The following is a 27,042-nucleotide window of genomic DNA, read 5'->3' as shown; positions in this document are numbered from 1 at the left end:
ATGAAACCCCAGGGAGGTTCTGGAAAGCCCTGGAACTCAGCGCAGTCCATCCCATCCAAACCGCCGCCTCCTCTCCGGTCCCAGCGAGCTTTGGACCAAACCCTGCTCTGCCTCCTGTGGGCTGCCCCGTAGCCACGGCAACTGCAAACAGGACGGGACGGGGTCCTGCTGAAAACAGGGCTATGGTTTCAGCAGATGTCACTACACAGGCGGAAAGGCTCGACTCCGGTCCGTTTGTAGCGTGACTCTACATGGAAATAACCCACAGGCAGCTAGTTTTTACAGCTTTATTATCAGACTTCCTTTTTTATATCATACTCAATATGACAAAACACTTGATGACTTCAGAGGTTTTAAAGTGTTACACCATAAAATTCAGGAAATTGCCACTACACAGTAAAACAACTGGCTGCGTTTGCGCGTTACGGAATGCCTTCGTATCCTCCTATTGTCCTGGCCATGCGTCATGTCCACATTGATGAAACGAGCTGCTCCGCTCTCCTGATTGGGCGCCGACGTGGGATTGTTCTGAGCCACAGTCAGGGGAAATGCTTGGGAACTCCACTCCCCAGCGTGAGAGGAGATGGAGAGCAGAACAGCTCCCCGGAGGCCCGAACCGTGACCCCTTCGAGTGCAAAATATGCAGAGGTCACCGGGTTTCTGTTAGGCAAGATCTAAATTTGACTGACACTGAGCAGCAATAACCAATGACTTCATAACTGCTGCTGAGACACGCTATTTATTTACAGACAGATAAATGTCAAGCACACGATTCAGAGTTTTCAAACATGCCTTCAGTGGAAAACAATCTGTGATGTAAAAGAGTGGGAGTGAGGAATTTTAGCTCCATCAGAGAGAGGAACAGAGCCGGCACTGGAAAAGCAGTTTGTTTCTCTTTATGGTCATAAAACAAATGTTCAAAGTGACTAAAACCTTTTATTCCCCCACTGGCACATTCTTAATATTACCTTTTATATGTGAACATAATGAGAAGTCAGACGGCCTGAACATGTAGCAGAATTCAGCTAATTCTAACATTGCATTAAAACACATTACTTGAATCAAAAGAAATGGGACATAAAATGAATGTAATTTTCCCCATTTAACTTAAAATATCAATTGCATACTTTTCCTCCAATGTTCAGAAAAGTGGATTCAACACACAAAGCCAGCTATCAATACTAAAATGTTTCTCAAATATTTGCAGCCCTCTACACGTCCCGCCGTTCCAGGTGGGGATGTTTTTAAACTGATTTTCATTTCAGACCACATCAACATCATCAGTGTCCTTAATGTGCCAGTTGTGGCAAATTAATAAAACATTCTATTAAATTCTTCAAAATAGTACAGCCTTTTCTCCAGTTGTTGAGTAAAATTTAACATCTTTTCACATTATTGTAATGTTGCATGGTACAAATAAAAACTGATTTGATTTTATTGATAAAATTATAATTTAAAACAAATCTTTTTTCCTGAAGTTATGTGGCTCTCTAGAGTCATGAGGGCCATATAAATAGCTATGGTGGGCAAAATTTGGCCAGCGGGCCTTGAGTTTGACACCAGTGGTTTGTAGCCCTAAAATAAATTACATTTTTATTGCTGAAGTGGAATTATAAAAACTTTTCATTTAAGTATAGTTATGCTATTGAGGAAAAATACAACTTGCATATCTCTCTATATTTATATCTATATTTACATCTCAAAAGCACCACTGTCACATTTATTGATGCCAATAAGATACCAAACTCCAAGGTGACTTTATCATTTTTTGAGATATTTTTCTAGTCCTCTTTCATCAAGTATTTTGAATCTTTATCTTGCTAAAAGTACCACTTTCAGTACTCCTACAGAAAACATCAGATTGTATTTAAAACATCCTGATCTTCCAAAGAATCCATCATGCCCTGTGGGCATGAAAATGTTTTTCCTTATGTTCATCATTTCCTTTAAGTCAGACCCACCTTGACTATTTGTCTCTGAAAAAAAGAGCCTCCAACCTGAACACGCAGTGAGATCGATGTGAGTGAACAATAATTAGTGCTGTGTTTAAAACTCATACTCATTCACTCAGTATTTGTTTGGCACAAGCTTAACTCAAAAAAATGCTTGCTGTTCTTTCTGTGTTCGCACTGGAGCACAGACCCATTGTTTTTGTCTAATCAAAGTATTCCTGGCAAATATGGCGCTGCTTGGATGGAAGACAACCAATCACAACCAGAATATTAAAATACTGCACCAGAAATTACAGAACTGAACTGTTTTGTAACAGTTCAGTAAGAAAAAAAGATAATAAAATAAATATAGAATTTTGTTTCCTAATTCCTAACTTAAGCATGCAAATGTACTTGCTTCGGTTGTGTATATATGTAATATTTCTACATTTCTGCAAAAATAATTTTACTCTAGATTTTTGTTGGAAGACTCAGATAAAACTATTCCCTCTCATCTTTTTATCTCACCACTATAGTTGTTTTCATCCAGGCAATTTCTAAGAAATACTTTGATTGGTTGAAATTGTTCGATTTCAATCTTATAGCTGTTTTCTGACTGTTTCCACACATATGTGGATTTAGTGTCATGTTTATTTGTCTTTTCCATTTTTGAAGAGTAGAAATTGAAAAAAAACAAAACATGAAGATACTACTAAATTAAAAAAGGTTTATATTTATCTACCTGTTTTTGATTGTTTTGGGGACATTATTGCTTTTACATTTCTTTCACCACTTGCAAATATTTGCAATTATATTTTACTCCCTCACTTTTTTGATCTCATTCTTTTTTATTCTGTTATCCTTTATTGTGTTTCTGCTTGTGATCTAATATGCTTCATAATTTCATTCTGCATTGCATCTCTGAAATTCACAAATTCAGAACCTGAATCAGTTTCATACCAGGAAAATAAAATTAATCTTAATCAAATTAGAGATTTTACTGATTATAAGGATCAGAAACTTTGAGTTGTTTCTTCTTAGAAACATGTTTCTGTACTTTTATCTGTTTTTGCTTTGTATTTCTTTTGCTTACAAATCTTATATAAAGTCAGCGGTACAAATTATCGCCAAACAGCCTCTCACTCTTCACTGCTCACCAAGCCTTCTGCAGTGTTTATCCCTGTTAGTCTTATGTTTGACATGCAAATGATGACAGAACATTTAGATTTGGTTGGTCAGGTTGGAGAAAAGGTTACAGACTGTGCCACACTGCCACAGATTTAGCTGGACACCAAGTTTAACCACTAACAAACCATTCTTTATTTAGATCTGTTTGATCATACAACATTTTATCATACAATCAAATGTTGAGAGGCTTCAATCTTTACAACTGGATTCATATATAAAAGAAACAGGAAAAACAGAAGCAGGTTTGAGGTTTTGTTCACAGATTTAAGTTTCTTTTCTTTTACCACCTTTGGAATAATTATTAACTATTAGGCTGGTGACGCTCCGGTTTACACTTCTAAGTGACAAACTTTATCACACATTCTTAACTTCATCAGGATAATGATTCATTAGTATAGGAATTGGTTTATTGAATCATTAAAGACGTAACCATGAAAACCGTTAGTATGTTGTATCCAATCTTAAACGTTTAAACTGAACCTTTCCCTAAATGTATAAAATTAAACATAAAATGACTTTTAATTACTTGAATTCTTAGCTTAAAGGTTATTAAAGTACAATGACTGATATTAAAAATCATATTAAATAAAGCAAACGTAAAGCCTTTTAAAATTAGTGGCCCTGACAAACTTAGTTTGTACTACAGCAAGTATTGGTGATGTTTCATATTTAAATGTTCTTCAAAAAAAAAAAGTTTTATACTTTCCAAATATTGGATAAATAAAACTCCTTCAGTACTTAAGTTAGAAAAGTGTATTTTCCATAGACACAAAGTGCTGTACTTTTTTCCAAATTAAATTACACAAAGTAAAAACATTAATGTGGGGAAACTAAAATGTTTGCATGAAGTGTTCATTTAATGATTTTTATAGTCATTAAATTAAGTATACTACTTTACATCAAATAGTTTGGGTTTTATCTTTTTCAATTGATTACATTCTGAATGTTTTTCAAGAAAATAGCAATCTATTATATTTCTAAGCGCATATTTCAACAGGACATTAACAAAAGGCACAGATGTGCAGATCAATGTCAAGGGCGGCCACTGGAGGTCGCTGTTCTTCTGCTGCTCACTGACCTTTGAACCGGGGTGGCTGCAACACATTTAGGTCTTCAGGTCACAGCATTGACACGTTCAGGTTTGAGGGATCTCTGGGGTTTGCACCTGCAACTACTGCAACACCAAAAAATAAAACAAACAATAAAACCAAAACAAAACAACAACATTCACAACTGCTTAAACATGTGAGTACCTGAAGGAAGTGAACACATGCATGAGATAAACCGAAAGATATTATCCTTAATTCAGGCACTGTGCATGTGTTTAGTTATATTTTTCTCCAGTTGGCTAATTAAGTTAAATCAATAATTAATAGACGGTGTAATATAACGCAGTATTTAGATCAAAACAGGAAGAATTACTCAAGATCCATGAGCTAATTTTTTTGTAGTGGATTGTTGAAACATTTAATCTCAAAACGTTCCTCCCCAAAAACCATAGCAACAAATAAATAATCAAAACGGTTACCAGTTGGTAAAATATTGTTTTGAGAATGCAATAAACACAATGGAAGACACCAAGCTATAGTTAAATCTATAAAGATACACGTTGATAGTAACTATGTACAAGTTTTATTAAAGAACAGTCTAATTTAAGTCAATTTGCAATGATTAGTTTGTTTATTTCTAAGAAATTTTACAATAAAAGTTTAATTTCAAGCAGTTCTAATATAATTTGACCACAACATTTTTCACCTCATCTCATTTATTAATATATCAAGAAGGTAATACTCAAAAATTTGAATGTCAGTTTTTTTTACACTTTAAGTCAGTGGTCAAAACATTTATATTTTTCTCTTTCATTATTGTTGCTATGTAGTTGTTTTATCTGTTGTTGGACCAGCAGCACAAAACAACTGATATTTTTAAAAATAGATATAACAACAAATTCTAATTTTAGCTAATAGGCTCTTATTTTTTTCTTATTTTTTAAGAATAATTATACTTGATGTTCACAACAGAATGACAGTAAAAGTACCAGTTGTTTTTATTTACATCTATTTTGTTAGTAGGCTGGAAACAATGTGTAAATATCAAAATCAGCATCTTTTTGAAAAGGTTCTATATTTTCTTTATAAAACTAAGAATAGAAATAAAGTAGTTGCACTTTGAAAATGATAAGGATCTACTATTTATCAGAAATGATACAATATCTTATGACTCTATGTTTGTCTTATTAGCTTGTTTGAGCACAAAATTGCTCTTTGGCTTGTAAAGCTTGCAGCCTCCTAATATAGAGTATAAAGAAAATACAATGTCTATGTAGAATACATCCATAGACACTCTATAAATAAATAGTATACAGTATTGCACATATTTTAAGATAACATTTCTTTCTATTTTGCACCTATCAACATTCAGAGTGAAAGTTTTAACAGCCCATCCACAGCAAGAGGAAACAAGTTGTTCCTGTGAGTCTGTATTCTTCCTAATAGATCGACTATCATGGGATCTGATTATCTTCTACCGCTTTAGTCACTCGCTGTAAGACACTGTGGAGACCAAAATTTAACTATTTGTTACATTTTCAGCTGGTAAGTTTCGCCTTCACACTGCACCGTCAAACACCGGTTCCCCTTCCCGCCTGTGGTGGCGCTGCACCAAGAGCCACCTGAAGGAAATTAAATTAAACCCCCTGAAGAAGACATGAGCACAACTTCCTCCTTCGCAAAAAGTAAACAAAAATGGGGTAGCGTCAGATTTAACGGTTGTTGGATTGCTCTCTTTTTTTAGAAGACCATGACCAATTTCTCCCGCTGGTGCAAAATTCGCATATTTGTTTTGGTTGTATTTAACCAGAATGCACTGCGCTGTAGTTCGCTTCCTGGTCCACTTGGCGTTCACATGCGCGTTCACACCACTCCAGACTTCGTTTCAACCAAGCAGAGACCTGGGTTTGTAGGCGGACAAGAGTTCAATTACTGGACTTTCCAGGAAAATGAGCCAGCGTTCGGTGGAAGCGGTCTAAACCGGGCTGGTGTGAATGTACCCAGAGATGGAGGGAATTTGGAAACTACTGGACCTGATTTTCTGGTGTACAGTGTTGAGGCTCAAGGTGAGGTCATCTAACGAGATGTTTAAAGCTGCTCATTTTTTCCACTTGCTTACCATTTCTGCTCTTTTCCTGAAATTTAACATCATGTCCTTCTTCTTCTTTGTATTTAAGATCAGATCGTTCTGCTTGCACCAGTCTGCCAAATCTCTCTGCAGGCCACTGATATTGATGCGGCTCCGTCATCTGTGAATCTAAACAGTAAGTTGCTCTTGATGTGCCTCAAATTATAATTTTTTTTAACAAATAAAAAAGCCTCCTAATAAGATGTATACCACCACTGACAATTGAGAGGACATACAAATGTTTACAGGCTTAAATTGACCATAATGTCTCCTGAAAGAGTCAGTGCATCTAAGTTTGTTCTATCACTCTGCATATCTGTCTTTATGTGAGAAATGTCCGTAATGTTTCCAATTGCAATGTTTAAAGGGAGACTCCAAGTCAAGGCTCTAATCAATGATTTATATATTTTCTCATCAAATAAATCAAATAAAGTTAGTCTTTTAACACTGCACTGTCTAAATTAACAAATGCACATTTAACCAAATTTTAGGTATTTAAAACTCATCAACAAATAATCTTTCATGTTTTACCGTTCAGTTTAACATGCAAAACAAATAAATATTGTTAGATGAAAAACTAAAACAATTTGATTAAACATTTTTGGTGTCGAGTCGCCTCTGATTTATTTACCTCCATTAAATATTATCAATCTTTTATTGGTCACTGCTTGTGTTGACACCATTGTATCTTAATAAAGCTGAAAAACGGGATCAAAGTAGTTTCATGCGTTAAGTTTAAATGTAATTTCTAGGAGACAAACACAACTGTCGCAGATCAGCCACATAATAATGTCGACTAGCAATGAAACTATTGGCACAGAGTTGGAATTAAGTGTTAATGAGATTCCCCAGTCTCGCCACATTGACTTATCATTAGTCAAAAAACAGGCCGGTCACCCTCATGCTAACTCAGTGGAACAAATTCCTTGGGAATCATCCAAAAAATCCCCAGAAACCAAAAGAGAGAAGGAAGCCGTTAAATCATAAAAGGTTGACTTCACTCTTCTGAGTGATTTGCCTTATTGGAACAACATGCTGAAGCTGGACTTTCACTGGGACGCTGGATTGATGCAATATGGCAGAGAGCTCTTTGACAGAGTTGCTGTATGTGTTGTAGTGTGGAGTAGAAACGCTGGTGAGCAAGGCTGGTTTTCGTTGGTGGGTTGGATCTCACAGAACAAATGGGAATCGCTAATAGCCCAGTTTGTTAAAAAGTCTGGAGCTGGTCCCTGCCTGGCACCTCCGGAGCGCTAAGACGGCGTCCACAGATTTAGACTTTGAGGAAACGGGGCCTATAGCGCTGCGACACACCAAAGTAGATGCCACTTTTGGGGGGTTTTTTTGGTGGCTGAGCCAGGGCCAGATCTAAATGAAGGTTTTAGAGCAGCGACCCAAAGCTGTTTGAGGTGTGGTCTGCCTTGGCGCGGCGGTCCCTGCACAGCATCACACACGTCTACGCAGCCTTTAAAGCTGGAGACGGAGGGGACCAGGCAACTCCATCTCCCCCCATAATAGATGGTGATCTCACACTCGCTGTCTGTGACCATTACAGGCTTAAAAGATGACCACCTAAGAGCAGCAAATGTGTTGGATTACGTCATTAAAACAGCAAAAAATAATCTGAGGACACATTGTTTTATCATAGATTTCTGACAACTTCACCTTATGATACATTTTTAATTTTATTCCTTAGATTAACTTTTTAATTTTCCTGCAAACTGATAAAAAAAAAAAAAGTGAAGTTCAACCGAATGGAGGTGACATTAGTGGAGCTTTTTCCCTGAAGTATTCTCCGTGTCATTCCCTGAAAAAGACGGAAGGCCTCTTCCTGTAACCGAGCCGTAAACATTAACTGACTGCCGTCGCCGTATATCTCTGACACGACGCTCCAATCTGTTCGGTACAGTGGCTGTAAATCTGCGGCTAAAATTTGAAAGGAAATAAGCAACAACAGCAGCTTCCACACCACCAACACATGTTCATCCAGACACCCTACATACTGCTCTGTCAGGGAATTATGTGATTTATCCCTGCAGATGAAGAGAAGTTTAAGTGACAAATATATATATGTGTGTATATATATATATATATATATATATATGTATAGTACAGACCAAAAGTTTGGACACACCTTTCTAATTCAATGGGTTTTCTTTATTTTCATGACTATTTATAAGGCAAGAAATCCCACTTATTAACCTGACAGGGCAACACCTATGAAGTGAAAACCATTTCAGGTGACGACCTCTTGAAGCTCATCAAGAAAATGCAGAGTGTGTGCAAAGCAGTAATCACAGCAAAAGGTTGCTACTTTGAAGAAACTAGAATATAAGGGCTATTTTCTGTTGTTTTACATTTTGTTGTTTAGTGCATATTTCCACATGTGTTATTCATAGTTTTGATGCCTTCAGTGTGAATCTACAATGTCAATAGTCATGAAAATAAAGGAAACTCATTGAATTAAAAGGTGTGTCCAAACTTTTGGTCTGTACTGTATATATACGTGAAGACTCCTTATACAACTAAAAAACATTATTCTAAAAATTAGTGAGGATTTTCAGACTAGCTAAAATAAGCACATCGGGGTTTGCTTTAAAAGAAACTATGCACTTAATGTATTAAATGAGGTTTCCTGAGCACTAAAATCTCTGAATGTTTCCATATTAGCTGTGAGCTAAAATAAGAACAAAAACATTTAATAATGTCTCTGTACACATACACTCTCTCTGTCTTTATAAATGTTAATTTAATACAGTGTGAAGTCAGGAGCAGCATCAAAGCTTTTCTGCCACGAAGCAAATTACACGTCAAACACAAATAAAAGAGCTGTTAAATGTGGTAACATAAAAGGAAGCAGACAGAATTTAATTTGGGGCGAAAAACTTACCAAACATTCTTCCCACCTCTTCTCAGTCTGACACTTTATTTTTATCCACTTGTACGATATTTTAGAAAAACACCGGATAAAATAATCCAGAGATGGACTGGTTAGACTCCCTGCTAAATAAACCACAAAAGAAGTAATAAATGTGCTGCAGGAGTTTCAAATTGATCTGAGAACTGAAGAATATCTTCCCAGTTATTCATCAAAGCATATTCACCTTTTTTCTGAAATATTTTCTGTTTTTTTTAGTAAAGTGCATGAAAGAATCTACTTTTGGTTGATTAATGTATTGACTAAAATTAGTAGAAGATGATTTTCATACATTAGATTAATAAAAAAAAATATTCTGCGTATTTTACCTGCTGGTTCATGATCACAGATGTTAAAGGGGAAAATTTGATTTCATTCCCAGTCTAATTGTTTGGTGTATCTCTACTATAAACAGTCACCAAAATCACAAAATCCTCAAAAAATGTTGCTAACTCTGTTTTTAATATGAATTTAATACATGCTTATATATACAGCTCTGGAAAAAAAATTAAGAGCCCGCTGCAGTGAACTCCATTGGAAACCTCCTGGTTATTTCACCAAATATTGATTTCTGAACTCTTCCTGATTAAAACATTAGTATTGTTGTTTATAAATGAATATAAACTTGTTTTCTTTGCATTATTTGAGTACTGAAAGCACTGCATCTTTTTGTTATTTTGACCATTTCCCATTTTCTGCAAATAAACACAAAACCTTTGCTTTGAATTTCAGAGAAATGTTGTCAATAGTTCATAGAATAAAAGAACAATGTTCATTTTACTCAAACATAAACCTATAAAAAGTAAAATCAGAGAAATGGATCACTTTAAGTGGTCTCTTATTTTTTTTCCCAAAGCTGTTGTAGCATAAAAAGGCACAAATAATAGAATACTGTATGTTTTTGAAAACTTAAATGATGCTTTTCTTTTTTTACTTTTATTGCAAAGTGAAGTTTGCTTATTTTGGGAGCCAGAAAAGCAGTGAGGAGGCGGTGGATGGATGTTTTCTTTCCGTGACAGCGACACTGAGCTGCGTTCGCTGTAATCCTCCCTGCTGTTGTGACTGACAGCCACAGGTTTTAGCAACACACCTTCCTATGGGATTCTGTTGACTGGAAGAAAACTTGCCACCCTAACCGCCGCGGCCCATCACAGCGTTGAGCTCATCACAACCACAAACCCATGGGAAACTCTTTTTATCCCTCGCTTTTCGCCTGCATTTGTGTTTGTAAAGCACAAATATCACTTTTCACAAAAAAAATGTCTAAAATGTACATTTATATCAGCTGGAGAAAATGAATTGATTTAGGTGTTAACAGCTCATAAAATCCACCACTTGACTTCAGAGACAGAAGATGATTAACAGTGCTATAAATATCTCAATATATGCTAAAACAAACAAACAAACAAACAAACAAAGAATTTCAGGTCTGGTCAAAATGATGGGTGTATTTTTAACTTGATTAAGAAAATAGACAGTGGAATATTTTGACCCACGACGAGGCAGACTGAGGGAAAACACCCACGCCACTGGCCGTCAGTGCTTCGACACCAGCTACAAGATTGAAAACATGTGTGCATTAATACCTGCTCAAATATATAGCCTGGACTAACCTGCTAATAGCCTTAATTTGCAAGATAAACAGTAGAAGAGTTTGACACTCACTCACCATAAGGTGCTTTTCCTCTGCTGCTCTGCTTCTGCTGCCTGCTGAAGCCTTGGAGGGACTGGAGGAGGCGGCGGGGGGACGCCGACAGCGGCAAAGTTACTGCCTGCCTCCGCCATGCTATCTGTTAAAGTAATTTTCTCTCAAAGAGGAATTAATTTCCTTTCTCAGGCGGCCCACAGACTCTGTGGCACAGCCTGCGACGTCCAGCTGGATCCCCAGAGTGTGGCCGTATTGTGACTGTTCCCCCTGTAAAATCTGACTGAGCTGCAAGGTTTCTAAGGCAGCAATAAAATTACAATTTCTTTTATCTATTCTGGAACACAAATTTATTTAATTTGGTGCAAAATGCCAAAGACAATGATGATGTAGTTTGATTTTAATTTGAAAGAATATTTCTGTCATGTTAAATATTTTTTGCACATACAGGATGAAAATATGTCTAAATATCTAAGAAGCATAAAATCACGCCACTTTCCCTTTAATGCAAATAAATATTGGTTATGAACTTTTAAGAAATTCAGCTTTTTAAAAGTAAATGAAGATTTGTGAAAACTGGTTCAACATGAACAGCAGCAATAAAACTCCATCAAATCTTATTTAAGAAGCAAATTTCTAAATAAAAATTAATGGGTTTTTTTTCCAGGTTCCAAAAACATAAATCTTAAGTAAAACATAATCTAAAGTAAATAGAACTGATCTGTCCAGAGTGTACTCTGCCTTTTGCTTACTGACTGCTGGAAAACCAATTCAACAGGATAAAATGGATGAAATGCATGAATGGATGTTTAAAATACAACAAAATTAGCTTGAATGAAGCAAAAAAAAGAAAAAAACTACAAAAACAACTCAGATCAATTAAACAGGAGAACAACAATAACACAAAAAAAAAATCGGAGGGCATTTAAGAAGCTGTTTCCCAAAAATTAACTTTTATTTTGAAGGCAGAGCAATCCCTACCAAAACCAGGATTTCATAAAAGCCAAATATTTTTGCATTTGAAAGCTACGTCTTCTAAATAAATTTCAGTGTCATCGGCATAAAGCATATTCCTTAAAAAATATAGACTATAAAGCATATATGTGTTGCACGCTCCATCAGCTGAGCCACCCACTGCCCCAAACTTGTGTTTTGATTAAATTTCAATTTCAGTATCAAAACAATAATCTAAATACCAGGGATGTGGAAATTAACTTTAATCCCTAATGTTGCTAATTTGCATCATACCTACATTAAAGCATCTGAATTATTGGAGACAACAAATGTATTTATTGTTTTTAGTCTGTTATTTTTGTTATTCAACCATCAGTTTGGTGCAAATTGTTGTTTCACCCAATCAGTTTTCATGAGTTCAGGAAAACTTGATCTTTTCATAAAATGTCTTTGATAAAAACTCTTCTTTAGAAATGTGGGCGTCGTCATTGGGGACGTCTGTGCTACATGTTTAGCATTGAGATTCTACTTTAGGCGTGAAAAGCTTCACTAACGGGCCAACTCCTTTTTTACACAACTTACACACAACAATAGTCTTTTAAAAGTCCTATTAGTTCATTTGTTGAAACAAAAATCAACCCTCAATGTGCCAAGAAAAGCAGCTTTGTCGCCCAAATCGCTGTTATTTGGGGATGTCACTTGTGCGTCAGATTTACAGGTGTATCAGAAACAAAATACAAAGGTTCCGGCTCGGGACTTTTGTTTGTAAAAAGAACAAATAAAAAGAAACTAATTGCATTAGTATTTTTTTTGTACCCCTCCAGGGGGTCTTTTGTGGGCTCTAGTGTCTCTTATATGACAGTAGGCTGACAGGAAACAGGGAAGGAGAGGGGGGAAGACATGTGGCAAATATCGTCGGGTCCGGGAGTCGAACCCGCGACGGCCGCGTCGAGGACTGAAGGCCTCCAAATATGGGTCGCGCTAACCCCTACGCCACCCATGGCACGCCCTGCATTAGTATTTTTAACGCAGTAATTTCTATGTAATTAAGTTAAAATGGAAGCAATAAAATCCCAGCCCTAATATGTATACATGTTATATATGTATATAAAATTGTAAATAACTTCAGGCAATAAGTGATTAAGAATTGGGAAAAAAAACTGGGACTGGTATGAAACCTTGAGGTACGCCTCAGATAATTTTAGGTTATTTGAAACATTATTAAGTTTAGAGTAGAGAAATGATGAAAGCCTCAAATAAAGTCAAAGTCAAGTTTATTTGCAAAACTCATTTCAGCAGCAAGGCAGTTCAAAGTACTTTACATCATAAAAACTTTACACAGTAACCAATTATGAAACAAGCAAAAACATTACATTTTGTCACATACTGTCAACAAAATCAATAACCAAATATACAGCTGACTAATGGCCTGAAAAGCTTGATTGATTAATTGATTAATGTTCCAGTTGATAGGAATCAAATCAACTCTGAACAGGTGGGTTTTTATCCTCAGTGTTTCAGCAGTTTCCCAGTTTTCTATCACTTTGTTCCCTATTCGTGGTGAGTAATAAACACATGATCTACAAGATTGCATGCAGATGTGATGTGAAGCAAAATGAGGGCAGCACAGAAACCAAACGCAACAATTAGCAAAACATCATTTCAAAAAGTTAAAGAAACCAGGAAGCATTACGGCGATCTGAGTGTGACGCGAGGATAGTTACGTTCTGGTTTGAGTCCATGCTGACAAACACAGGGTAACATGCTGGGTTAACCTTTGACACCTCTCCCTTCCATCTCCCACTTCCCCTCATGCGACCTCCCTTCCCCTCCGCCCCACCTACGAAGTACCAACGCCGATTTCCTAAAGAGGATATATATTAAAAAAAAGGTGGGCACCAGAGGTCAAATCCGAGTCCAGATTAAGCTGCCTTTCTTTCCTAAAGCTCAGCCTTTTTAATAGTGCAGATTTATTGTGCTGTGCTTTTTGGAGGATGATCATATATATGTGGTCAGTGGAGCCTATGCAGCCTGTGACCCAGCCTCCCTCTCACATTACACCCTATTTATAACATCCCCTTCCTTGACTCCCCTCGTTCTGCAGCTCCTAGGAACCTCCTGTGCTTCCAGCCTAGAGCTCCAGTCCTCTGTTCCTCCTGACATCTGAGAAGCTCTGCTGCAGCTTGTCCTGGGCTCTCTGTTTATCCTGCACAGCCTGCCAACCAGCCGCATGCTCTGGATTACCACAGGACGCCCATTTCTCAACCCCTTTTGCCTTCTGACTATTTCATTTCTCATTTTTTTTCTCTTTTTGTTTCAGCTAAAAGGAAAAGTTTGGGGGAAATAACCTGGATATGTGCTTGTGATTGTTCTTTATTTTTTTGGTTGGTTTTCTTGACTTCACTCATCCCAGCCTCACTGGAGGGCCGTGTGTGTGTGTGTTTGGGCTCCATGGATCACACGCTGTTCGGCTGCCTGCGCAGCCCCCACGCTCCGGCGCAGGCCCTGCATCCCGCCTTCACCCAGTCCCCCCTGACTCTCCACGGACGCTCGGATCACATCTCCTACCCCGACCTGGCCTCTTCCTCGTCCTCCTCTTCCACATCCTCGCCGTCCCCATGCGTCATCTCCAGCTACCCGGGCGATGACGGCCTGTTTCCCGGCCAGCACCACCACCACCGGAGCCACCTGCCCTCCCAGCAGCATCACCACCAGCCTCAGCACCACGGATCCTGGCACATCCCACAGATGCCGTCACCTGGCGGCGGCTCACGCCACGGCCTTTGCCACCCGCATTCCCTGTCGTCCCATGAGAACGGGCCCACGCCGCCGGACCTGGGCCACCCCGGGCCGCCCAGCATGTGCGCCAGCACCCCAACTCTGGGCAGCGGCAGCACCCCAACGGGGGCTTCCTGTGTACCTGCAGACTTCGGCAGGCAGACTCTGTCACCCGCTGAAGCGGAGAAGAGGAACGGCAAGAGGAAAAGCGACAGCTCAGGTAAGATGAATTCTGGGAGAAAAAGGAAGCAAACTGGAGTAATTTCTTCTTATTCCCACACATCTGCTGGGGAAAATAATCCGTTTTGACACATTGAAAAACAAAAAGACTGAAGTTGAAATTCTTTGGAGATCTTTTTGAAAGGGAAACGCTTTTACATAAATATCAGCTTTTTCCAGCCAGAGCTCCAGGATACCACAAACATCTGTACGCGTCACTCGGGATCATTCAACAGCTCAGCTGTTGGGAGCTCTGCAGCTCGGATAGAAAAACAAAAAGCGTGTCTGAGAAGCAGTTTGTAGGTGTTGGCTGATTCAGGCTGCAGGCGCACTGAAGCGTGGGGCAAAAGGCCATATCATAACTGCAGAGGCACTTCTCACTACTGCTGCCGTGTTTTGCTTTTAAAAAAAATCACATCTGGTTTGTTGCGACACTCTTCAGAGGGCAGAAAATGAGGTGCACGGTAAAGAATTGATGTCATGGATTGTAAAAGGGCAGCAGCGGCGCCTCGTGCCGCACTAAACGGCCGGCAGATGCAGACTTTTCCTGCTTTTCCTGTTTAAATCTTGTGGTTAATATAAATCACAGTTTGGGGCGTTTCTTAAAAATATACAATAGTCAAGGAAATTCTAGACGGTAGGTGGGACTATTTAAAAAAAAGATTATTAGCATTTGAAAATAAATCTTAAATAATCCCCTTTTAATGCCATATTTAGTACATGTTTTAAATTAATACTTTTTAAAAGCAGGGAAATTTTAATAAACTAATTTGCTTAATTTGTAATCAGCTGTTTATAAAAGCTTATTAAAACAAACCAACATGTTCAGCTCTTTTTTATTTTGAATAAACTTTAAACAGTTTTATCTAAATTTCACCTGGAGGACCTGCAGAACATTTCCAACCACAATAATCAGTCATTATCATGACAAACGGTGAGGTTTGGGTCACCGAGCCGCTTACTGGGAACGTGATATTAGTCAGAGTTTCAAGGAAACAACTCCTCCCTGCTCCTTCTGTCCTTTTAAACACTGAAATCAGAACTGATCTGCAATCCTCTTTGAAGGCGTGTTTATTGTCAAAACCACTGATTCTTGTCTGATGTTTTTGCTCAGATTGCAGGCGAACTTGGCAGGAGACTAAAATGTTATCAGGACATTTTGTGGCATTTATTGTGACAACAACAAAATGTTGTTGATTTTTGGCAATAAATGTGTCACTTCACTTACATGTTCATCATCAAATAGGCTACACAAAATAATCGCACTCATGAGTTACTATCAATATGCCACAACACAATCTAATTTATAAAGTTTGTTTTTTCTACATTTCTTTGCATTTCCTGACTGGTTTTATTTGAACAGGCCTGAAAACAAAACAACTGGGAACAATTAGATTTCAAATTTATCCAACAATTTACTGTAGCAAAAAAGAAAAAATGGCACAATCATGCAACCCAAGCTCATCATTTTGTTTGTCTTCTGCTGAATGATCTGTTATCCTCATGGAAAGTGGTGCAATCACATATTTAATCCACTAATTCTACAAACTACCTCAAATTTTCCTCCGCTGCTTCGAAAACCGAGCTTCTGCTTCCAGATCCCGCTTTCCCCCGCAGCCTCAGAAGAGCGGCGCGTCCTCGCCGCTGTGCGACCAATCACTCTGATTATGGAGGCTGGCTGTGCCGCCGCCTCAGTCAGCTGTCTAAATATCAAGCTGCTGCCTTTCGCATGAGATGCAGCTCTGATTGGGTTTCAGCATCTGGACCAGGAGCTGCAGGGGAAACTTGAATTTAGATGCAGAAATGAAAATAAAACCCGAGAATTCATTCCCCCCTAACCTCCAATCTGAATGGGTTTTCTGCTGCTGGTACCCAGTTGAAGCTGTTTCCTCGAGCTCGGCTGGGGCCTGAGCTAATGAGATGAGTCAGGGTGTCTGGTTTCAGGGTAACCTGCTCATTTTTTCTCGGGCATGCAAGGCTTCGGGTGTCTCTATCCAGTTTATAAGGCTGTCAAGGGAGTGGTTGTCCTTTAAAAAAATACCAGATTTTCAGAGTGGAACAATAAAATGGCTTTAATTTGTTGAGGCATTGTTGTCTACAAAAGTAGGAATGACGAGTAGGAATCTTCTTAAAGCCACTTTGAGTTCGGTTTGCTTGAATTTGAGAACAAAAAAATTTAAAAAACTAATTTTACAGCAGAGGGTTCTACTTTCGAGAATCTATTCTTCTAGCGTTTCCCCTGAGGATCCCTGCTGAACTTTGCCAAGTTCATTTGGCAGCCTCAAACGGCATGCCCCGTCTGGGTGTGTGTGCTTTGCCCGCATTATTCCTCCTTTTTTGTGGACAGATGAAAGTTACAGCGGGGACCTAATTGGTGTGGTGCAGCGGCGGTGCCATAAAAGCTCCCCCGCTCGTTTTAACTGCAGGCCCGCCTGCTCTAAAGCGTCTGTCTGTCTTCTGCTTTCATTTTATTCTTTTTTTTTTTCCTCTTCTTTTACGCAATGTGTGTGTAAAGGAAAGGCAGCAGGTCAGTTTGTCTGAAGGCCCCGCTTCAGGATCGGCAACTTGCTGCTCGGTTTAAAATTACAGGGAGGGGAAAGCCGGGTCAAAGGGGAGCCAGGCACGAGCTGCGGGGAGAAGCAATACCATGTTTAATTTTACAAAATTTATGTGGGAATTCTTGCAGTTTACGTCTGTGTTTGTTTGTCTTGGCTTCTCAATCGGCCTCTGCATCTTTCCTTCTGGCTGTTTAGGTGGTATGTAGAAGCCGTTCTTCTAATTAGACAGAAAGACAGCACCAACAGGGCTTCCTTCGTCTGGAGGAGAAGAAACCTTAGATGTGTCTGCAGGACTATTTACAGTTTAGCTTGACGCAGACCTGTTGGATTAACGCACGCTGCAGAAACACTGCTGAGTTTCCATAGCGATTGTTGCTTCCTTTAAGACTGGTATGTGCATGTGAAGTGAGTCCAGCAAAGCCGCAGAAAACGCTATAAAACGGGGAAGATTTGAAAGGCAAATTAACAATTTGGAGCTCATTTTGAAGTGCATAAGCAAAGAAAAGCAGCTGTGCAGAACTCAAACGATGTTGGATATGAAAGTTTTTCCTTCATGTCTCATGCAAGTGAACAATTTGTTTTTCTTGTATTAAATTCAGGCCTTACTTCAGAGTTCTTGTGTTCTTAAGGGACTCATTTTTTCGCTGATTGTGAACAACTTTCATAACAAATCTAAAATGAAAGCAAAGAGTCTGGAAGTAACGTTTCCTGTTTAGGTTTTCTGATAAACTACAGAAAAAAGCAAGTCCTTCCATCCACTTTGAAGATTTGTAAACAACAACTGGACAGTTAAGCTTGACAGACAGCCCTTACCTTTTTTCTTGCACCTGTCTTCGTTTTCACTTTCTGCCCTGAGCTTAAGAGAAACCCCTGTGTGGTGTTTGATTTCAGAGTCCCAGGACGGGAACTACAAGCCAGACGTGAGCAGCAAGCCCAGGAAGGAGAGGACAGCGTTCACCAAGGAGCAAATCCGCGAGCTGGAGGCCGAGTTCGCCCACCACAACTACCTGACCCGGCTAAGGCGCTACGAGATCGCTGTGAACCTCGACCTCACCGAAAGACAAGTAGGTCCCTGCTTATTCCCGGGGTCAGGCATTACCGAACCCTCCATTAGCACATTAATGCCATGTTGTGAAAACAGAGGCGCCCTCAGGACTAGAGGAAGGCTTTTCACTCGCTACTGTGTTTTGGTAACTCCGTTGCGGGGGCTCATCGTGCTCCAGATGTGGCTGCGTCATTGGGCGATCATATTCCAGATGTTCCCGTCTATTCTTTCAGGCGGGCTGCAGACGAGGTTGAAGGAAGTGCTGTCTAGCAAGTCGCTTCCCCTCTCCGAGCGTGGGCCGCTCGCTGTAAAACGCAGGCAGGTGAAATAAATAACAGGAGACAAATGGTTGGAGGAAGGAAGCGGCACGCGGCTTGTCATTCTGTGACAACCTTTTGGAAGCCGTAACTCACACCTAGTTGATGCGCCGCCAGTGATTTTGGTGGTTAGACGGACCGCAGATCCAACGTAAAAATCATCAGGTGTTTTTAGCTGATGCCTTGGAGGCATATCTAAAAGGTAAACATGTTTGCTTTGACTTTATGTCATGTAATCCAGTCTAAACTGGTGGAAATGATCTGGATATTTGTTCCTTTGCATCACGTGTGTCAAACTCGAGGTCCGGGGGCCAACTCCGGCCTGCCGTAGATTTTTATGTGGCCAGTTGTGTGCTTACTGAACTGCTGAATGTGAAAGGATGTTGAATTTAATTTTAAAAATTACTCATCAACTGCAAATACAGCTATTTATTAATATTTTAACAATTTTTTATGGGTTTTATTAATACATCCTGGTATTTACAATCTCAATATGGCCCAAAATAAAAATGAGTTTGACACCATTTCCTTTAGGTCATCCTTCATTATATTTTTGGATTATTCCTAATTAGTCCAAAAGTGAATGCTTCAAGCAGTGGCCAACATCTCTGCTGGTGTTTTTCAAACTTTAGATTTAGCACGGCATCAAAACGCATTTATTCAGAAGGAAAACGTCTAAAATATTCAGAATAATCTCAAAAACTGGAGCACAGAGCCTTTGGTTTAGCTACAGTATCTTTGTCTGTTTCTCTATGTAGGTTAGAAGAGAGCAAACTCCACACAGGCACATTTCCTCCTTTCAGTATAAACTGTGTAGATTAAGCTACTGTGTGAAGCACTCCACACCAAACCAATGCAACAGTTAATGGTAATAATGGCACACAGTGCCTTTGCTTTTTTATTGCCAGCAGTATGTAGAGTACTTTTGGATTTCCAATGATTGAACGGATTTAGGAATATGGCACACCCACTTGCCATTTTATAGAGTAGCCATGGCAACGGACCTCATAAATTAGACGACCAGGTCTGGTTATTGGAGTCGTATCTTAAACCAGATTTTATTCATTGTTTCTACGGAGAAATTGTGTAATTTTAACAGGTGTAGCAGTTTCTAGAAAATAATTTTTTATATATATACCAATAAATTTTTAAGACTGTTTTGTCCAAAGTGTCTACTTAATTAGCTTCTATGTAGACTATTTATATTTTTGATAGGCGATCAGAAGTAGAAAATTTCTGAAAAGTTCTTAAACTTGTCCGTGACCAACGGTGCAGAAACCCACATCTTTAATCCTCTTCAGTTTTTCCTTCTAGTTCATGGCTTGTTGAACTTTGCCTGATAGAGGCGTTTAATAATGAACACCATGAAATGTTTTGCTCCCAATAGGCACTAAATAAATGTCACTGTGTAATAAAGAAGTGGTCAAACAGGTGAGCCAGGGGGAAATGATCAAAGCTTAGTTATTTTGTGTATTGAAGCTAGGAGAGGTTTTGTTTCTCCGTTGGACATTTTGTACAAAGTTAACAGGAAATGAGTTGAAACATACAATTTTGTTTGTTTTGAGTTGATAAATCCATTTCTTAGAGACTTGGTTTGTATGGTTCTTCCTCATTAGTAAGGCGGCCTATTTAATGTTTCCTGCAGAGTGTTAGAAAGTTTAAAACTCCACAATCTACATTTTAAATATATATAAAATATCAGCTCCATATATAAACTAAATTTGGTCAGGTCTTGAATTGCTGATTCATTTATTCAGTCCTTCTTTTGCATCTTTTTTTAAACATGTCCGTTCGTACTCTTGAAAAAGGATTAATATATGTTTTGGGAATTCAAAATGAAAAACATTTTTGTTGCGTTCCTTCTCATCCAGGAAGTTTAACAAGCTTATGGGTAGTTAGTTAGCTACCACAAGCAAAGTCCTCAAAACACACTGAGCTGGAATAATATGTAATATTTAAAAAGCTTAATCCAACTTTAGTGTTAAAATTAAACAATAGAAGTCTTAAAAAACACTTAAATTTACTAAAACTGACAGATTCTCTCTAGTTTTCTCTCTGTTTGAGTGACATTTGTCAGAAAGAAGTAATTTGCTTCTTTCTGCTGTAAACTCCACCTACACTGAACGTTAAAACTAAAATATATCCCTTATCTCAGACTTAAGGTGTCAAATTTTAGCTTTAACAGGATGAAGGATGTCTGATCAATAGCCACAGAAACTACAGATGCATCTGATCCTGGATGACTGAAAGTTAGCCAGTGACGGAAAGTGTTTCATATTAAAGAGGAAGTAAAAATAAAGAACCGACAGCTAAAAAAATCAAAAACTTATGTTTGGGCACCAAAAAGGAAGAGAATAAAAGACATCTGTCTTCAAAATGTGAGGCTAAAATATGTATTTTTTATGCTAAAAGTTATATTTTTTGTTGTGTTACCAAATTGGGATTTTACTTCTCTAAAAGCGAAATTAATGCACCAGAATCAAAACTAATATTCAATGTGCAGGAATTAGATTTTTTTTTTTAAAGCAAAACACCTTTCAAATTAAAATTCTTTGTATTTTCACTAAATTTGAACTTTTTAGCTAGAATTAGCAAGATTTCTCAACTAATGACAGGATAAAATCTGCTTTTCACGTAGAAATACTCTTCAAAGGCAAAACAAGACAAATAAAAATAAACATAGTTGTAAGTTTTCAAATTTTATTACATAAAATGTCCAATGGGGCAAAAAAAAATGTAATTAAAGAAGCTCTTCTTATCATTTCCTTTCTTCATTTAGATCCTGAAATGCTAAAAATAGAAGGTCGCTCTGCAGATTCAAGATTTCCATCTTTTCTGGCAGGTTTTAAGGAATTTTCAAAGTAAAGCAAACCCCTGCGACGACACCTGCAAAGTCCAGCTTGGAAAATGTCACATGCTTCATAAAGTTTTGAAGTAACGCTCTCCTGTCGGTTCAAATTACAAAGTCTCGGAAGCTGAGAAGAAAGAAAACTCAGATTCAGCCAATGTGCTAGCTGAGGGCACGGAGTTTGCCGTCCTGCAGCGCTCTCCCACATTGTTGCAATTAGTCTTCCAGTGGCATCAAAATGTGCATGCATATTGCGCCATACGTTGACTGTGTGTGAGCGAACGCAGCAGGGGACTCTGAGGTAAATACTGGCATTAACATTGGTTAGCTTGATTTATGCTGCGTCAGCTGTCTGGAGAAATACGATGGATTTTTAATGTGTTTGGAGGCTGAGGAAGCTGGATTATTTTTAAAGAGGCGTCAGAAAGCAGAAACATCTCACATGGTGGAAGTCTGACCATTTGAGATCCTGGAAGAGGTTAATAGAAAATTCAGCCTAACCCTGGTAATGTTACCACTTTAGTAGTAAAATCTAAAACCTATTACTCCTATTAAAATAAAATTAGAGCAGCTTATTTAATTTCTGCCACTATGCTCATGCTGTGCTGTTTTTACTGGTAGATTTTATGTTGCTGAAATGTGTTTAGTGGCTCACAGATCTGAGTTTTTGATGCAAAATTTGACATTACCATGTATGTGGAGTCGGGTCGTTCAGACTCTTCGTCACAGAATCTGAATTTCCCCAGTTTGCTTTGAAAGCAACGGGTTTGTGTGACATCAGAGCCAGAAACGCGTCGCCGCCTCAGGCTTGTAAAGAATCCGCTCAGATACTCAGTACCCCGCCCGCTCAAGACAAACGTTTGCGTTGTCAACTAACTTCCTGACCATGTGATGGCTTTGCTCCCCAAAAATAAACCCACCTCCCCCTGTGTCAAAGGGGACTCCCCTCCCGCCCCTCCAGGGCCCACGAGGCGGCTCTCTGGAAGCCTCTGCTGCAGCTCGATGTGTAAACCGTTTTAAGCAACAGCTTAATCATCAAATACGGAAGAGATTGTTGAGTCAGGAAAAAACAGGTAGACGCCGAGTGGCAGGTGGAGCCGCATGTCCATATATAAAGGCATCGGATAAAGAAAATACACACCCGTTCAATTCCAACACCATACAGCTTTAAATCAAAGACAAAGACGCAAACAAATCAGAATTAGCGTTATTTAAACAACAAAAACAAAAAGGTTGTGCAAATTATGCGTGTTTGCAAATACAGTTCATTAGTTGATCATCATAAATGATGATAAAATCAGTTTTCTGCCGAGGAACGTACAGATCAGATGCTTTAGAGAAGCAACTCCTGTTGCCCATCAATCTCGGAAGGGTTATAAGGTCATGAGGTCATCTCAGATTAAATTGTTCTGCAGGGAAATTTTTTATTTGAAAGGAAAATATTTCAGATCAATTCATGTGGTCTGCCAATTCAGACAGTGAAATGCTCAGAGAAATTTCAAAAAATCCAAGGTAACAGCTTAGTAATAAAATCAATTGGTCACAACAATTGATTCATGCTGTTAAGTTTTGGAGAAATTTGATGATTGCATCTTGAGGCTATAAAATCGAAACCTTTTAAATAAAAAATCCAAGGCAGATGTGAAAATGAAACATGCTGCGTCCCCATAAATCTGGGAAGGGTTAAAAGGTCAAGAGGTAACCTCACGATTCTCAGAGAAGTGGCAAAAACCCAAGAGTGTCATCTCATTCTCTACAGGCCTCAAAAATTCACATGATCAATGTTAAAGTTCCTGATAGGGCAATTAAAAAAGGACCAAAAGACCTCAGCAGGAATGTGCTTTGGACAGACCAGACCCATTTGGTTGGACCGGCACCATCGTCAGACAGAACAGACTTCACACCAGCTGACATTTATGGAGGCGGAGGAACGACGATCTGGATTTGTTTTGTAGCTGTAGGACCAGAGGATGCTGCAGTTTCCGAGCTGACCCTGAACTCCTCGCCAGGGTCGGGAGTGAGGCCTTCGAACTGCAGGAGAATTATTTCAAATCTTCTCTACAAAGAAAGAAATCAAGGTTTTCTAATCACACAACCAAAGTTCAGTGATTTGACCTGAAACGAGCAAAAATCTGCAAACCTGTGTGATGGTCAAGTGTGTGATCATTTTTTATTTTACGCTCATAATTATTGTCTGCTCATGTCAGCTGAAAATTAATCTATTTGGCAAAGATGGAATATTTACAGAAATGTTTATTAATATGCAAACACATTAAAGAATAGTGTAAGGATGATAAAGTCATACAGAAAACAACAGTTATTACTACTAAAGGCAGTAGCTATTGCTAGGTAATTTATCACTTTGTTTTTCATGGAAAACGTTTACATGTTTTTTGCACAATATCTTATCTTGCACACTTGAAAGTAAATTGTAACCCTTATTTTTTATTATTTTGGTTCATTCTGGTATCATCTGTAAAACCCTGTAACAGAAAGGGAGCTTTATTTTTATTTATTCATCAGTTGGAGATGGAGAAATTACACTGGTCTATTAGGGCTATTCTAGATGAGGAAGAAAAAATGAGGTATAGATTTCCACCAAAAATCTCAGATATTTTAAGATTCATCTTAGAAATCTTCTTGAAAAACAATAACATTTCTCAGATTGAAAAGCCAAAAATTTGTTAGAAAAATTTCAGAAAGTTTGAGATTAATCGCAGGAGTTTTCTGGGAAAACAAGAAAATTTCTGATTTTCTAGAGCTGAAAATCTGCTAGAAAAGACTTTTTTCACTTTATGATTTGACTAGACAAGTTCTGAGAGTAATCTCAAATTTTTAAAAAAAAATTTCTAGCAAATTCTTGACTTTTCAAACTCAGAAATGTCTTTGTTTTCTTTCTAGAAAATTTCTGAGACTGATCTCAACATTTGAGGGTTTTTCTGGAACAGTTTTGACACTCGGAGCTCAGAAATGTCCTTGTTTTTTTCTAGAACATTTTAAAGAATAATCTCAAAACTTCAGAGCTTTTTCTAGCAATTTTTTGACTTTTCAGAATTTTTTTTTTTTTTAGAAATTTTCTAAGATCAATGTAAAAAATTTTAGATTTTTTTTAAAGCAAATTTTCAACTTTTGAAACTTAGAATTTTTTTTTTTTACTAGAAAATTTCTGATTTTTTTTTTTTTTTTTTTGCAGGGAGAGGGCGGGGTGCGAAAATGTACTCGTCCTTTTTCACCTACAATGACCCTAATACGTACAGCGTCACAGTAACTCTTAAGGAGGATTCTCGTTGATTTAAGGCTTTGCTCCCTTCGCAGGTGAAGGTGTGGTTCCAGAACCGGAGGATGAAGTGGAAAAGAGTGAAAGGCGGCCAGCAGGGGGCAGCAGCTCGCGAGAAGGAACTGGTGAATGTGAAAAAAGGAACGCTTCTGCCGTCGGAGTTCTCCGGCATCGCGGCGCTGCATCATTCGACGGACTCCTTAGCCAACGAGGACAGTCATGACAGCGACCAGAGCTCCGAGCATGCGCACTTATGATGGACACCAACCCTTATCCGCCTCGGGAGCTTCCTTAGAGGGAACTGCTGTTGGATGATCCGCCACGTCACACAACGACGCTAAACGAGTGTACAAACGCAGAGGAGTGAAACAAAAATAGCTGCAGGCATCATGTAAATTTGAAGAACTGAGGTCATTCGATGAAAGTTTTATTAATAAATGACAAAAAAAAGAACAAAATACAGTGCTTTGAATAAGTGTTTGAACCTTTGCAGATTTCTTGTTTTTAGTTTTTTGTCACACATAAATCAGATTTTTTTTTCAATATCAAACATAACCTGCAAAGAGAGTAAATAATAAAATATATACATATATATTTTACATTTATGATTGATTTTATTTAGGGAAAAATGCTTTACAAGCCACCATCGAGCATTTGCGCTAACATCCATCATTGCGGAGGAATTTTTTCTCACTTTTTATTAGAGAAACATTTATTGTCTTCACGTCTAACCAGCCATGACAGCGTCCAGACAAGTCCAGAATTTGACTAGGCCACTCCTCAATCTTTGTCTTGTTTTTTATGCATTCAAATGTTAATTTGATTACATATTTCAGATCATCAAAGCCCCAGATAATCATACAACCACCATGTTTGAAAGGGCATTCTAACTCTTTACCAATAGATAAATGTCAGTGATTTTCCCTTTTATTCTTGAATTTCTTTAGACTTTTGGCCAACTTCATGTTCAATTTAAGAAATTTCCTAAATTTTGATCAATCATTTCATTGTTGACGTATTACTGAGGATGACTTGGACTTATTGTTTTCAGGTTAATACATAAATTCATACATTTTCTATTACCTTTGATATAAACACTAGTTGTATAATTTTAAACCTTTAGGTGTGACAAAAAAAGAAGAAATCTCTACAGAGACAAATACTGTTTCACTTCACTGCATCTTGATGATGGAAATTCATTAAAAAACTAAATAATAAACTGTTAACATTCCACGTTTTGTCTCTTTGCAGGAGCAGCCTGAAGCTTTGATTTGCACTGTTGAACCTTAAGTCTGCGCTTCGATCGGTTTCTACTGTTTAAAATGTAAATTACGCTGTAATTAAGTGTTTGACTACACCAGGTGCCAGGAAATCTGATCTGCCTTGCAAATATGAGCGATCTGTAAATAACTGTTAGTCTTGTCTTACCGTTACAATAAGCCTTTACCCAGACTGTTCAGCTCATGCAGTAATACACACTGACAGCTCGTTAGCTGGCGTTTTTCTGCCTGGAGATGACTCTTGTTTTTGTTTTTTGTTTTTTTTGCAAATGATTTGAAACCTGAAGCAGGGGACAGTTGCAAATTGAATAAAACTTTTAAGAGTGGTTAATGAAGTTTCTTGAAAAAAGTTTTTTTTTTTCCTCCCCCTCCACCATTTCTGCAGCTTTTCGTCCTTCATCCCATCTGATGGATGCATATTCCACCAAGAGAGGCTAAAATAAATTAAACACTGCAGAGAGTGCAGAAAGCTGGCGATGTGGGCGCATGTTAAATTCACCTTCGCCCGAGGGCCGGTGCCGGGGACTCCTGCCAAGACTCAACAGAACCCACAAAGGATGGGATCTGGTTACCAAATCCAGTTGAAAATAATTTAGTGTCTTGATCTCATCTTTCACCACGTTGTGATTGTGCATGCTAATTTGTCTTAGAGGCACCTCACATGGTATTTGAGGTTTATAATTTTTTTCCTTCCAGCCCCTGCAGGCATAACCCGCTGATCCTGAATCGGATCCAGCTTTCTTTCTTTCTCTCTTTTCTTTTCTTTTTTGCTTTAGCACTGCAGATTATTCACAAGTGTCGAGGGCTCCCCTGTTTTTCCATTCGGCTTTAAATTTGAACAAACAGTATTTGTAACCGCACACAAATGTGCTCTTGTCAGTTCTGCTGCAGCCCCCAACTGCTGACTGTCA

The 27,042-nt window shown here is 38.4% G+C and overlaps 1 protein-coding gene across 1 annotated transcript; it reads left to right on the top strand.

The window, feature by feature from the left end:
* The first annotated feature begins 13,836 nt into the window (after positions 1-13,836).
* On the top strand, positions 13,837-26,466 carry meox2 (mesenchyme homeobox 2). The gene is made up of 3 exons (XM_005799435.2): positions 13,837-14,807; positions 18,256-18,428; positions 24,890-26,466. Exons 1-3 carry the CDS (start codon positions 14,261-14,263, stop codon positions 25,106-25,108), a joined length of 939 nt encoding a protein of 312 aa, XP_005799492.1. The 5' UTR covers positions 13,837-14,260; the 3' UTR covers positions 25,109-26,466.
* The last annotated feature ends 576 nt before the right edge of the window (positions 26,467-27,042 follow it).

The sequence above is a fragment of the Xiphophorus maculatus genome, chromosome 3 (assembly GCF_002775205.1).
Source record: "Xiphophorus maculatus strain JP 163 A chromosome 3, X_maculatus-5.0-male, whole genome shotgun sequence".
Classification (NCBI taxonomy): domain Eukaryota; kingdom Metazoa; phylum Chordata; class Actinopteri; order Cyprinodontiformes; family Poeciliidae; genus Xiphophorus; species Xiphophorus maculatus.
This window is presented reverse-complemented; position numbering and strand designations above follow the sequence as displayed.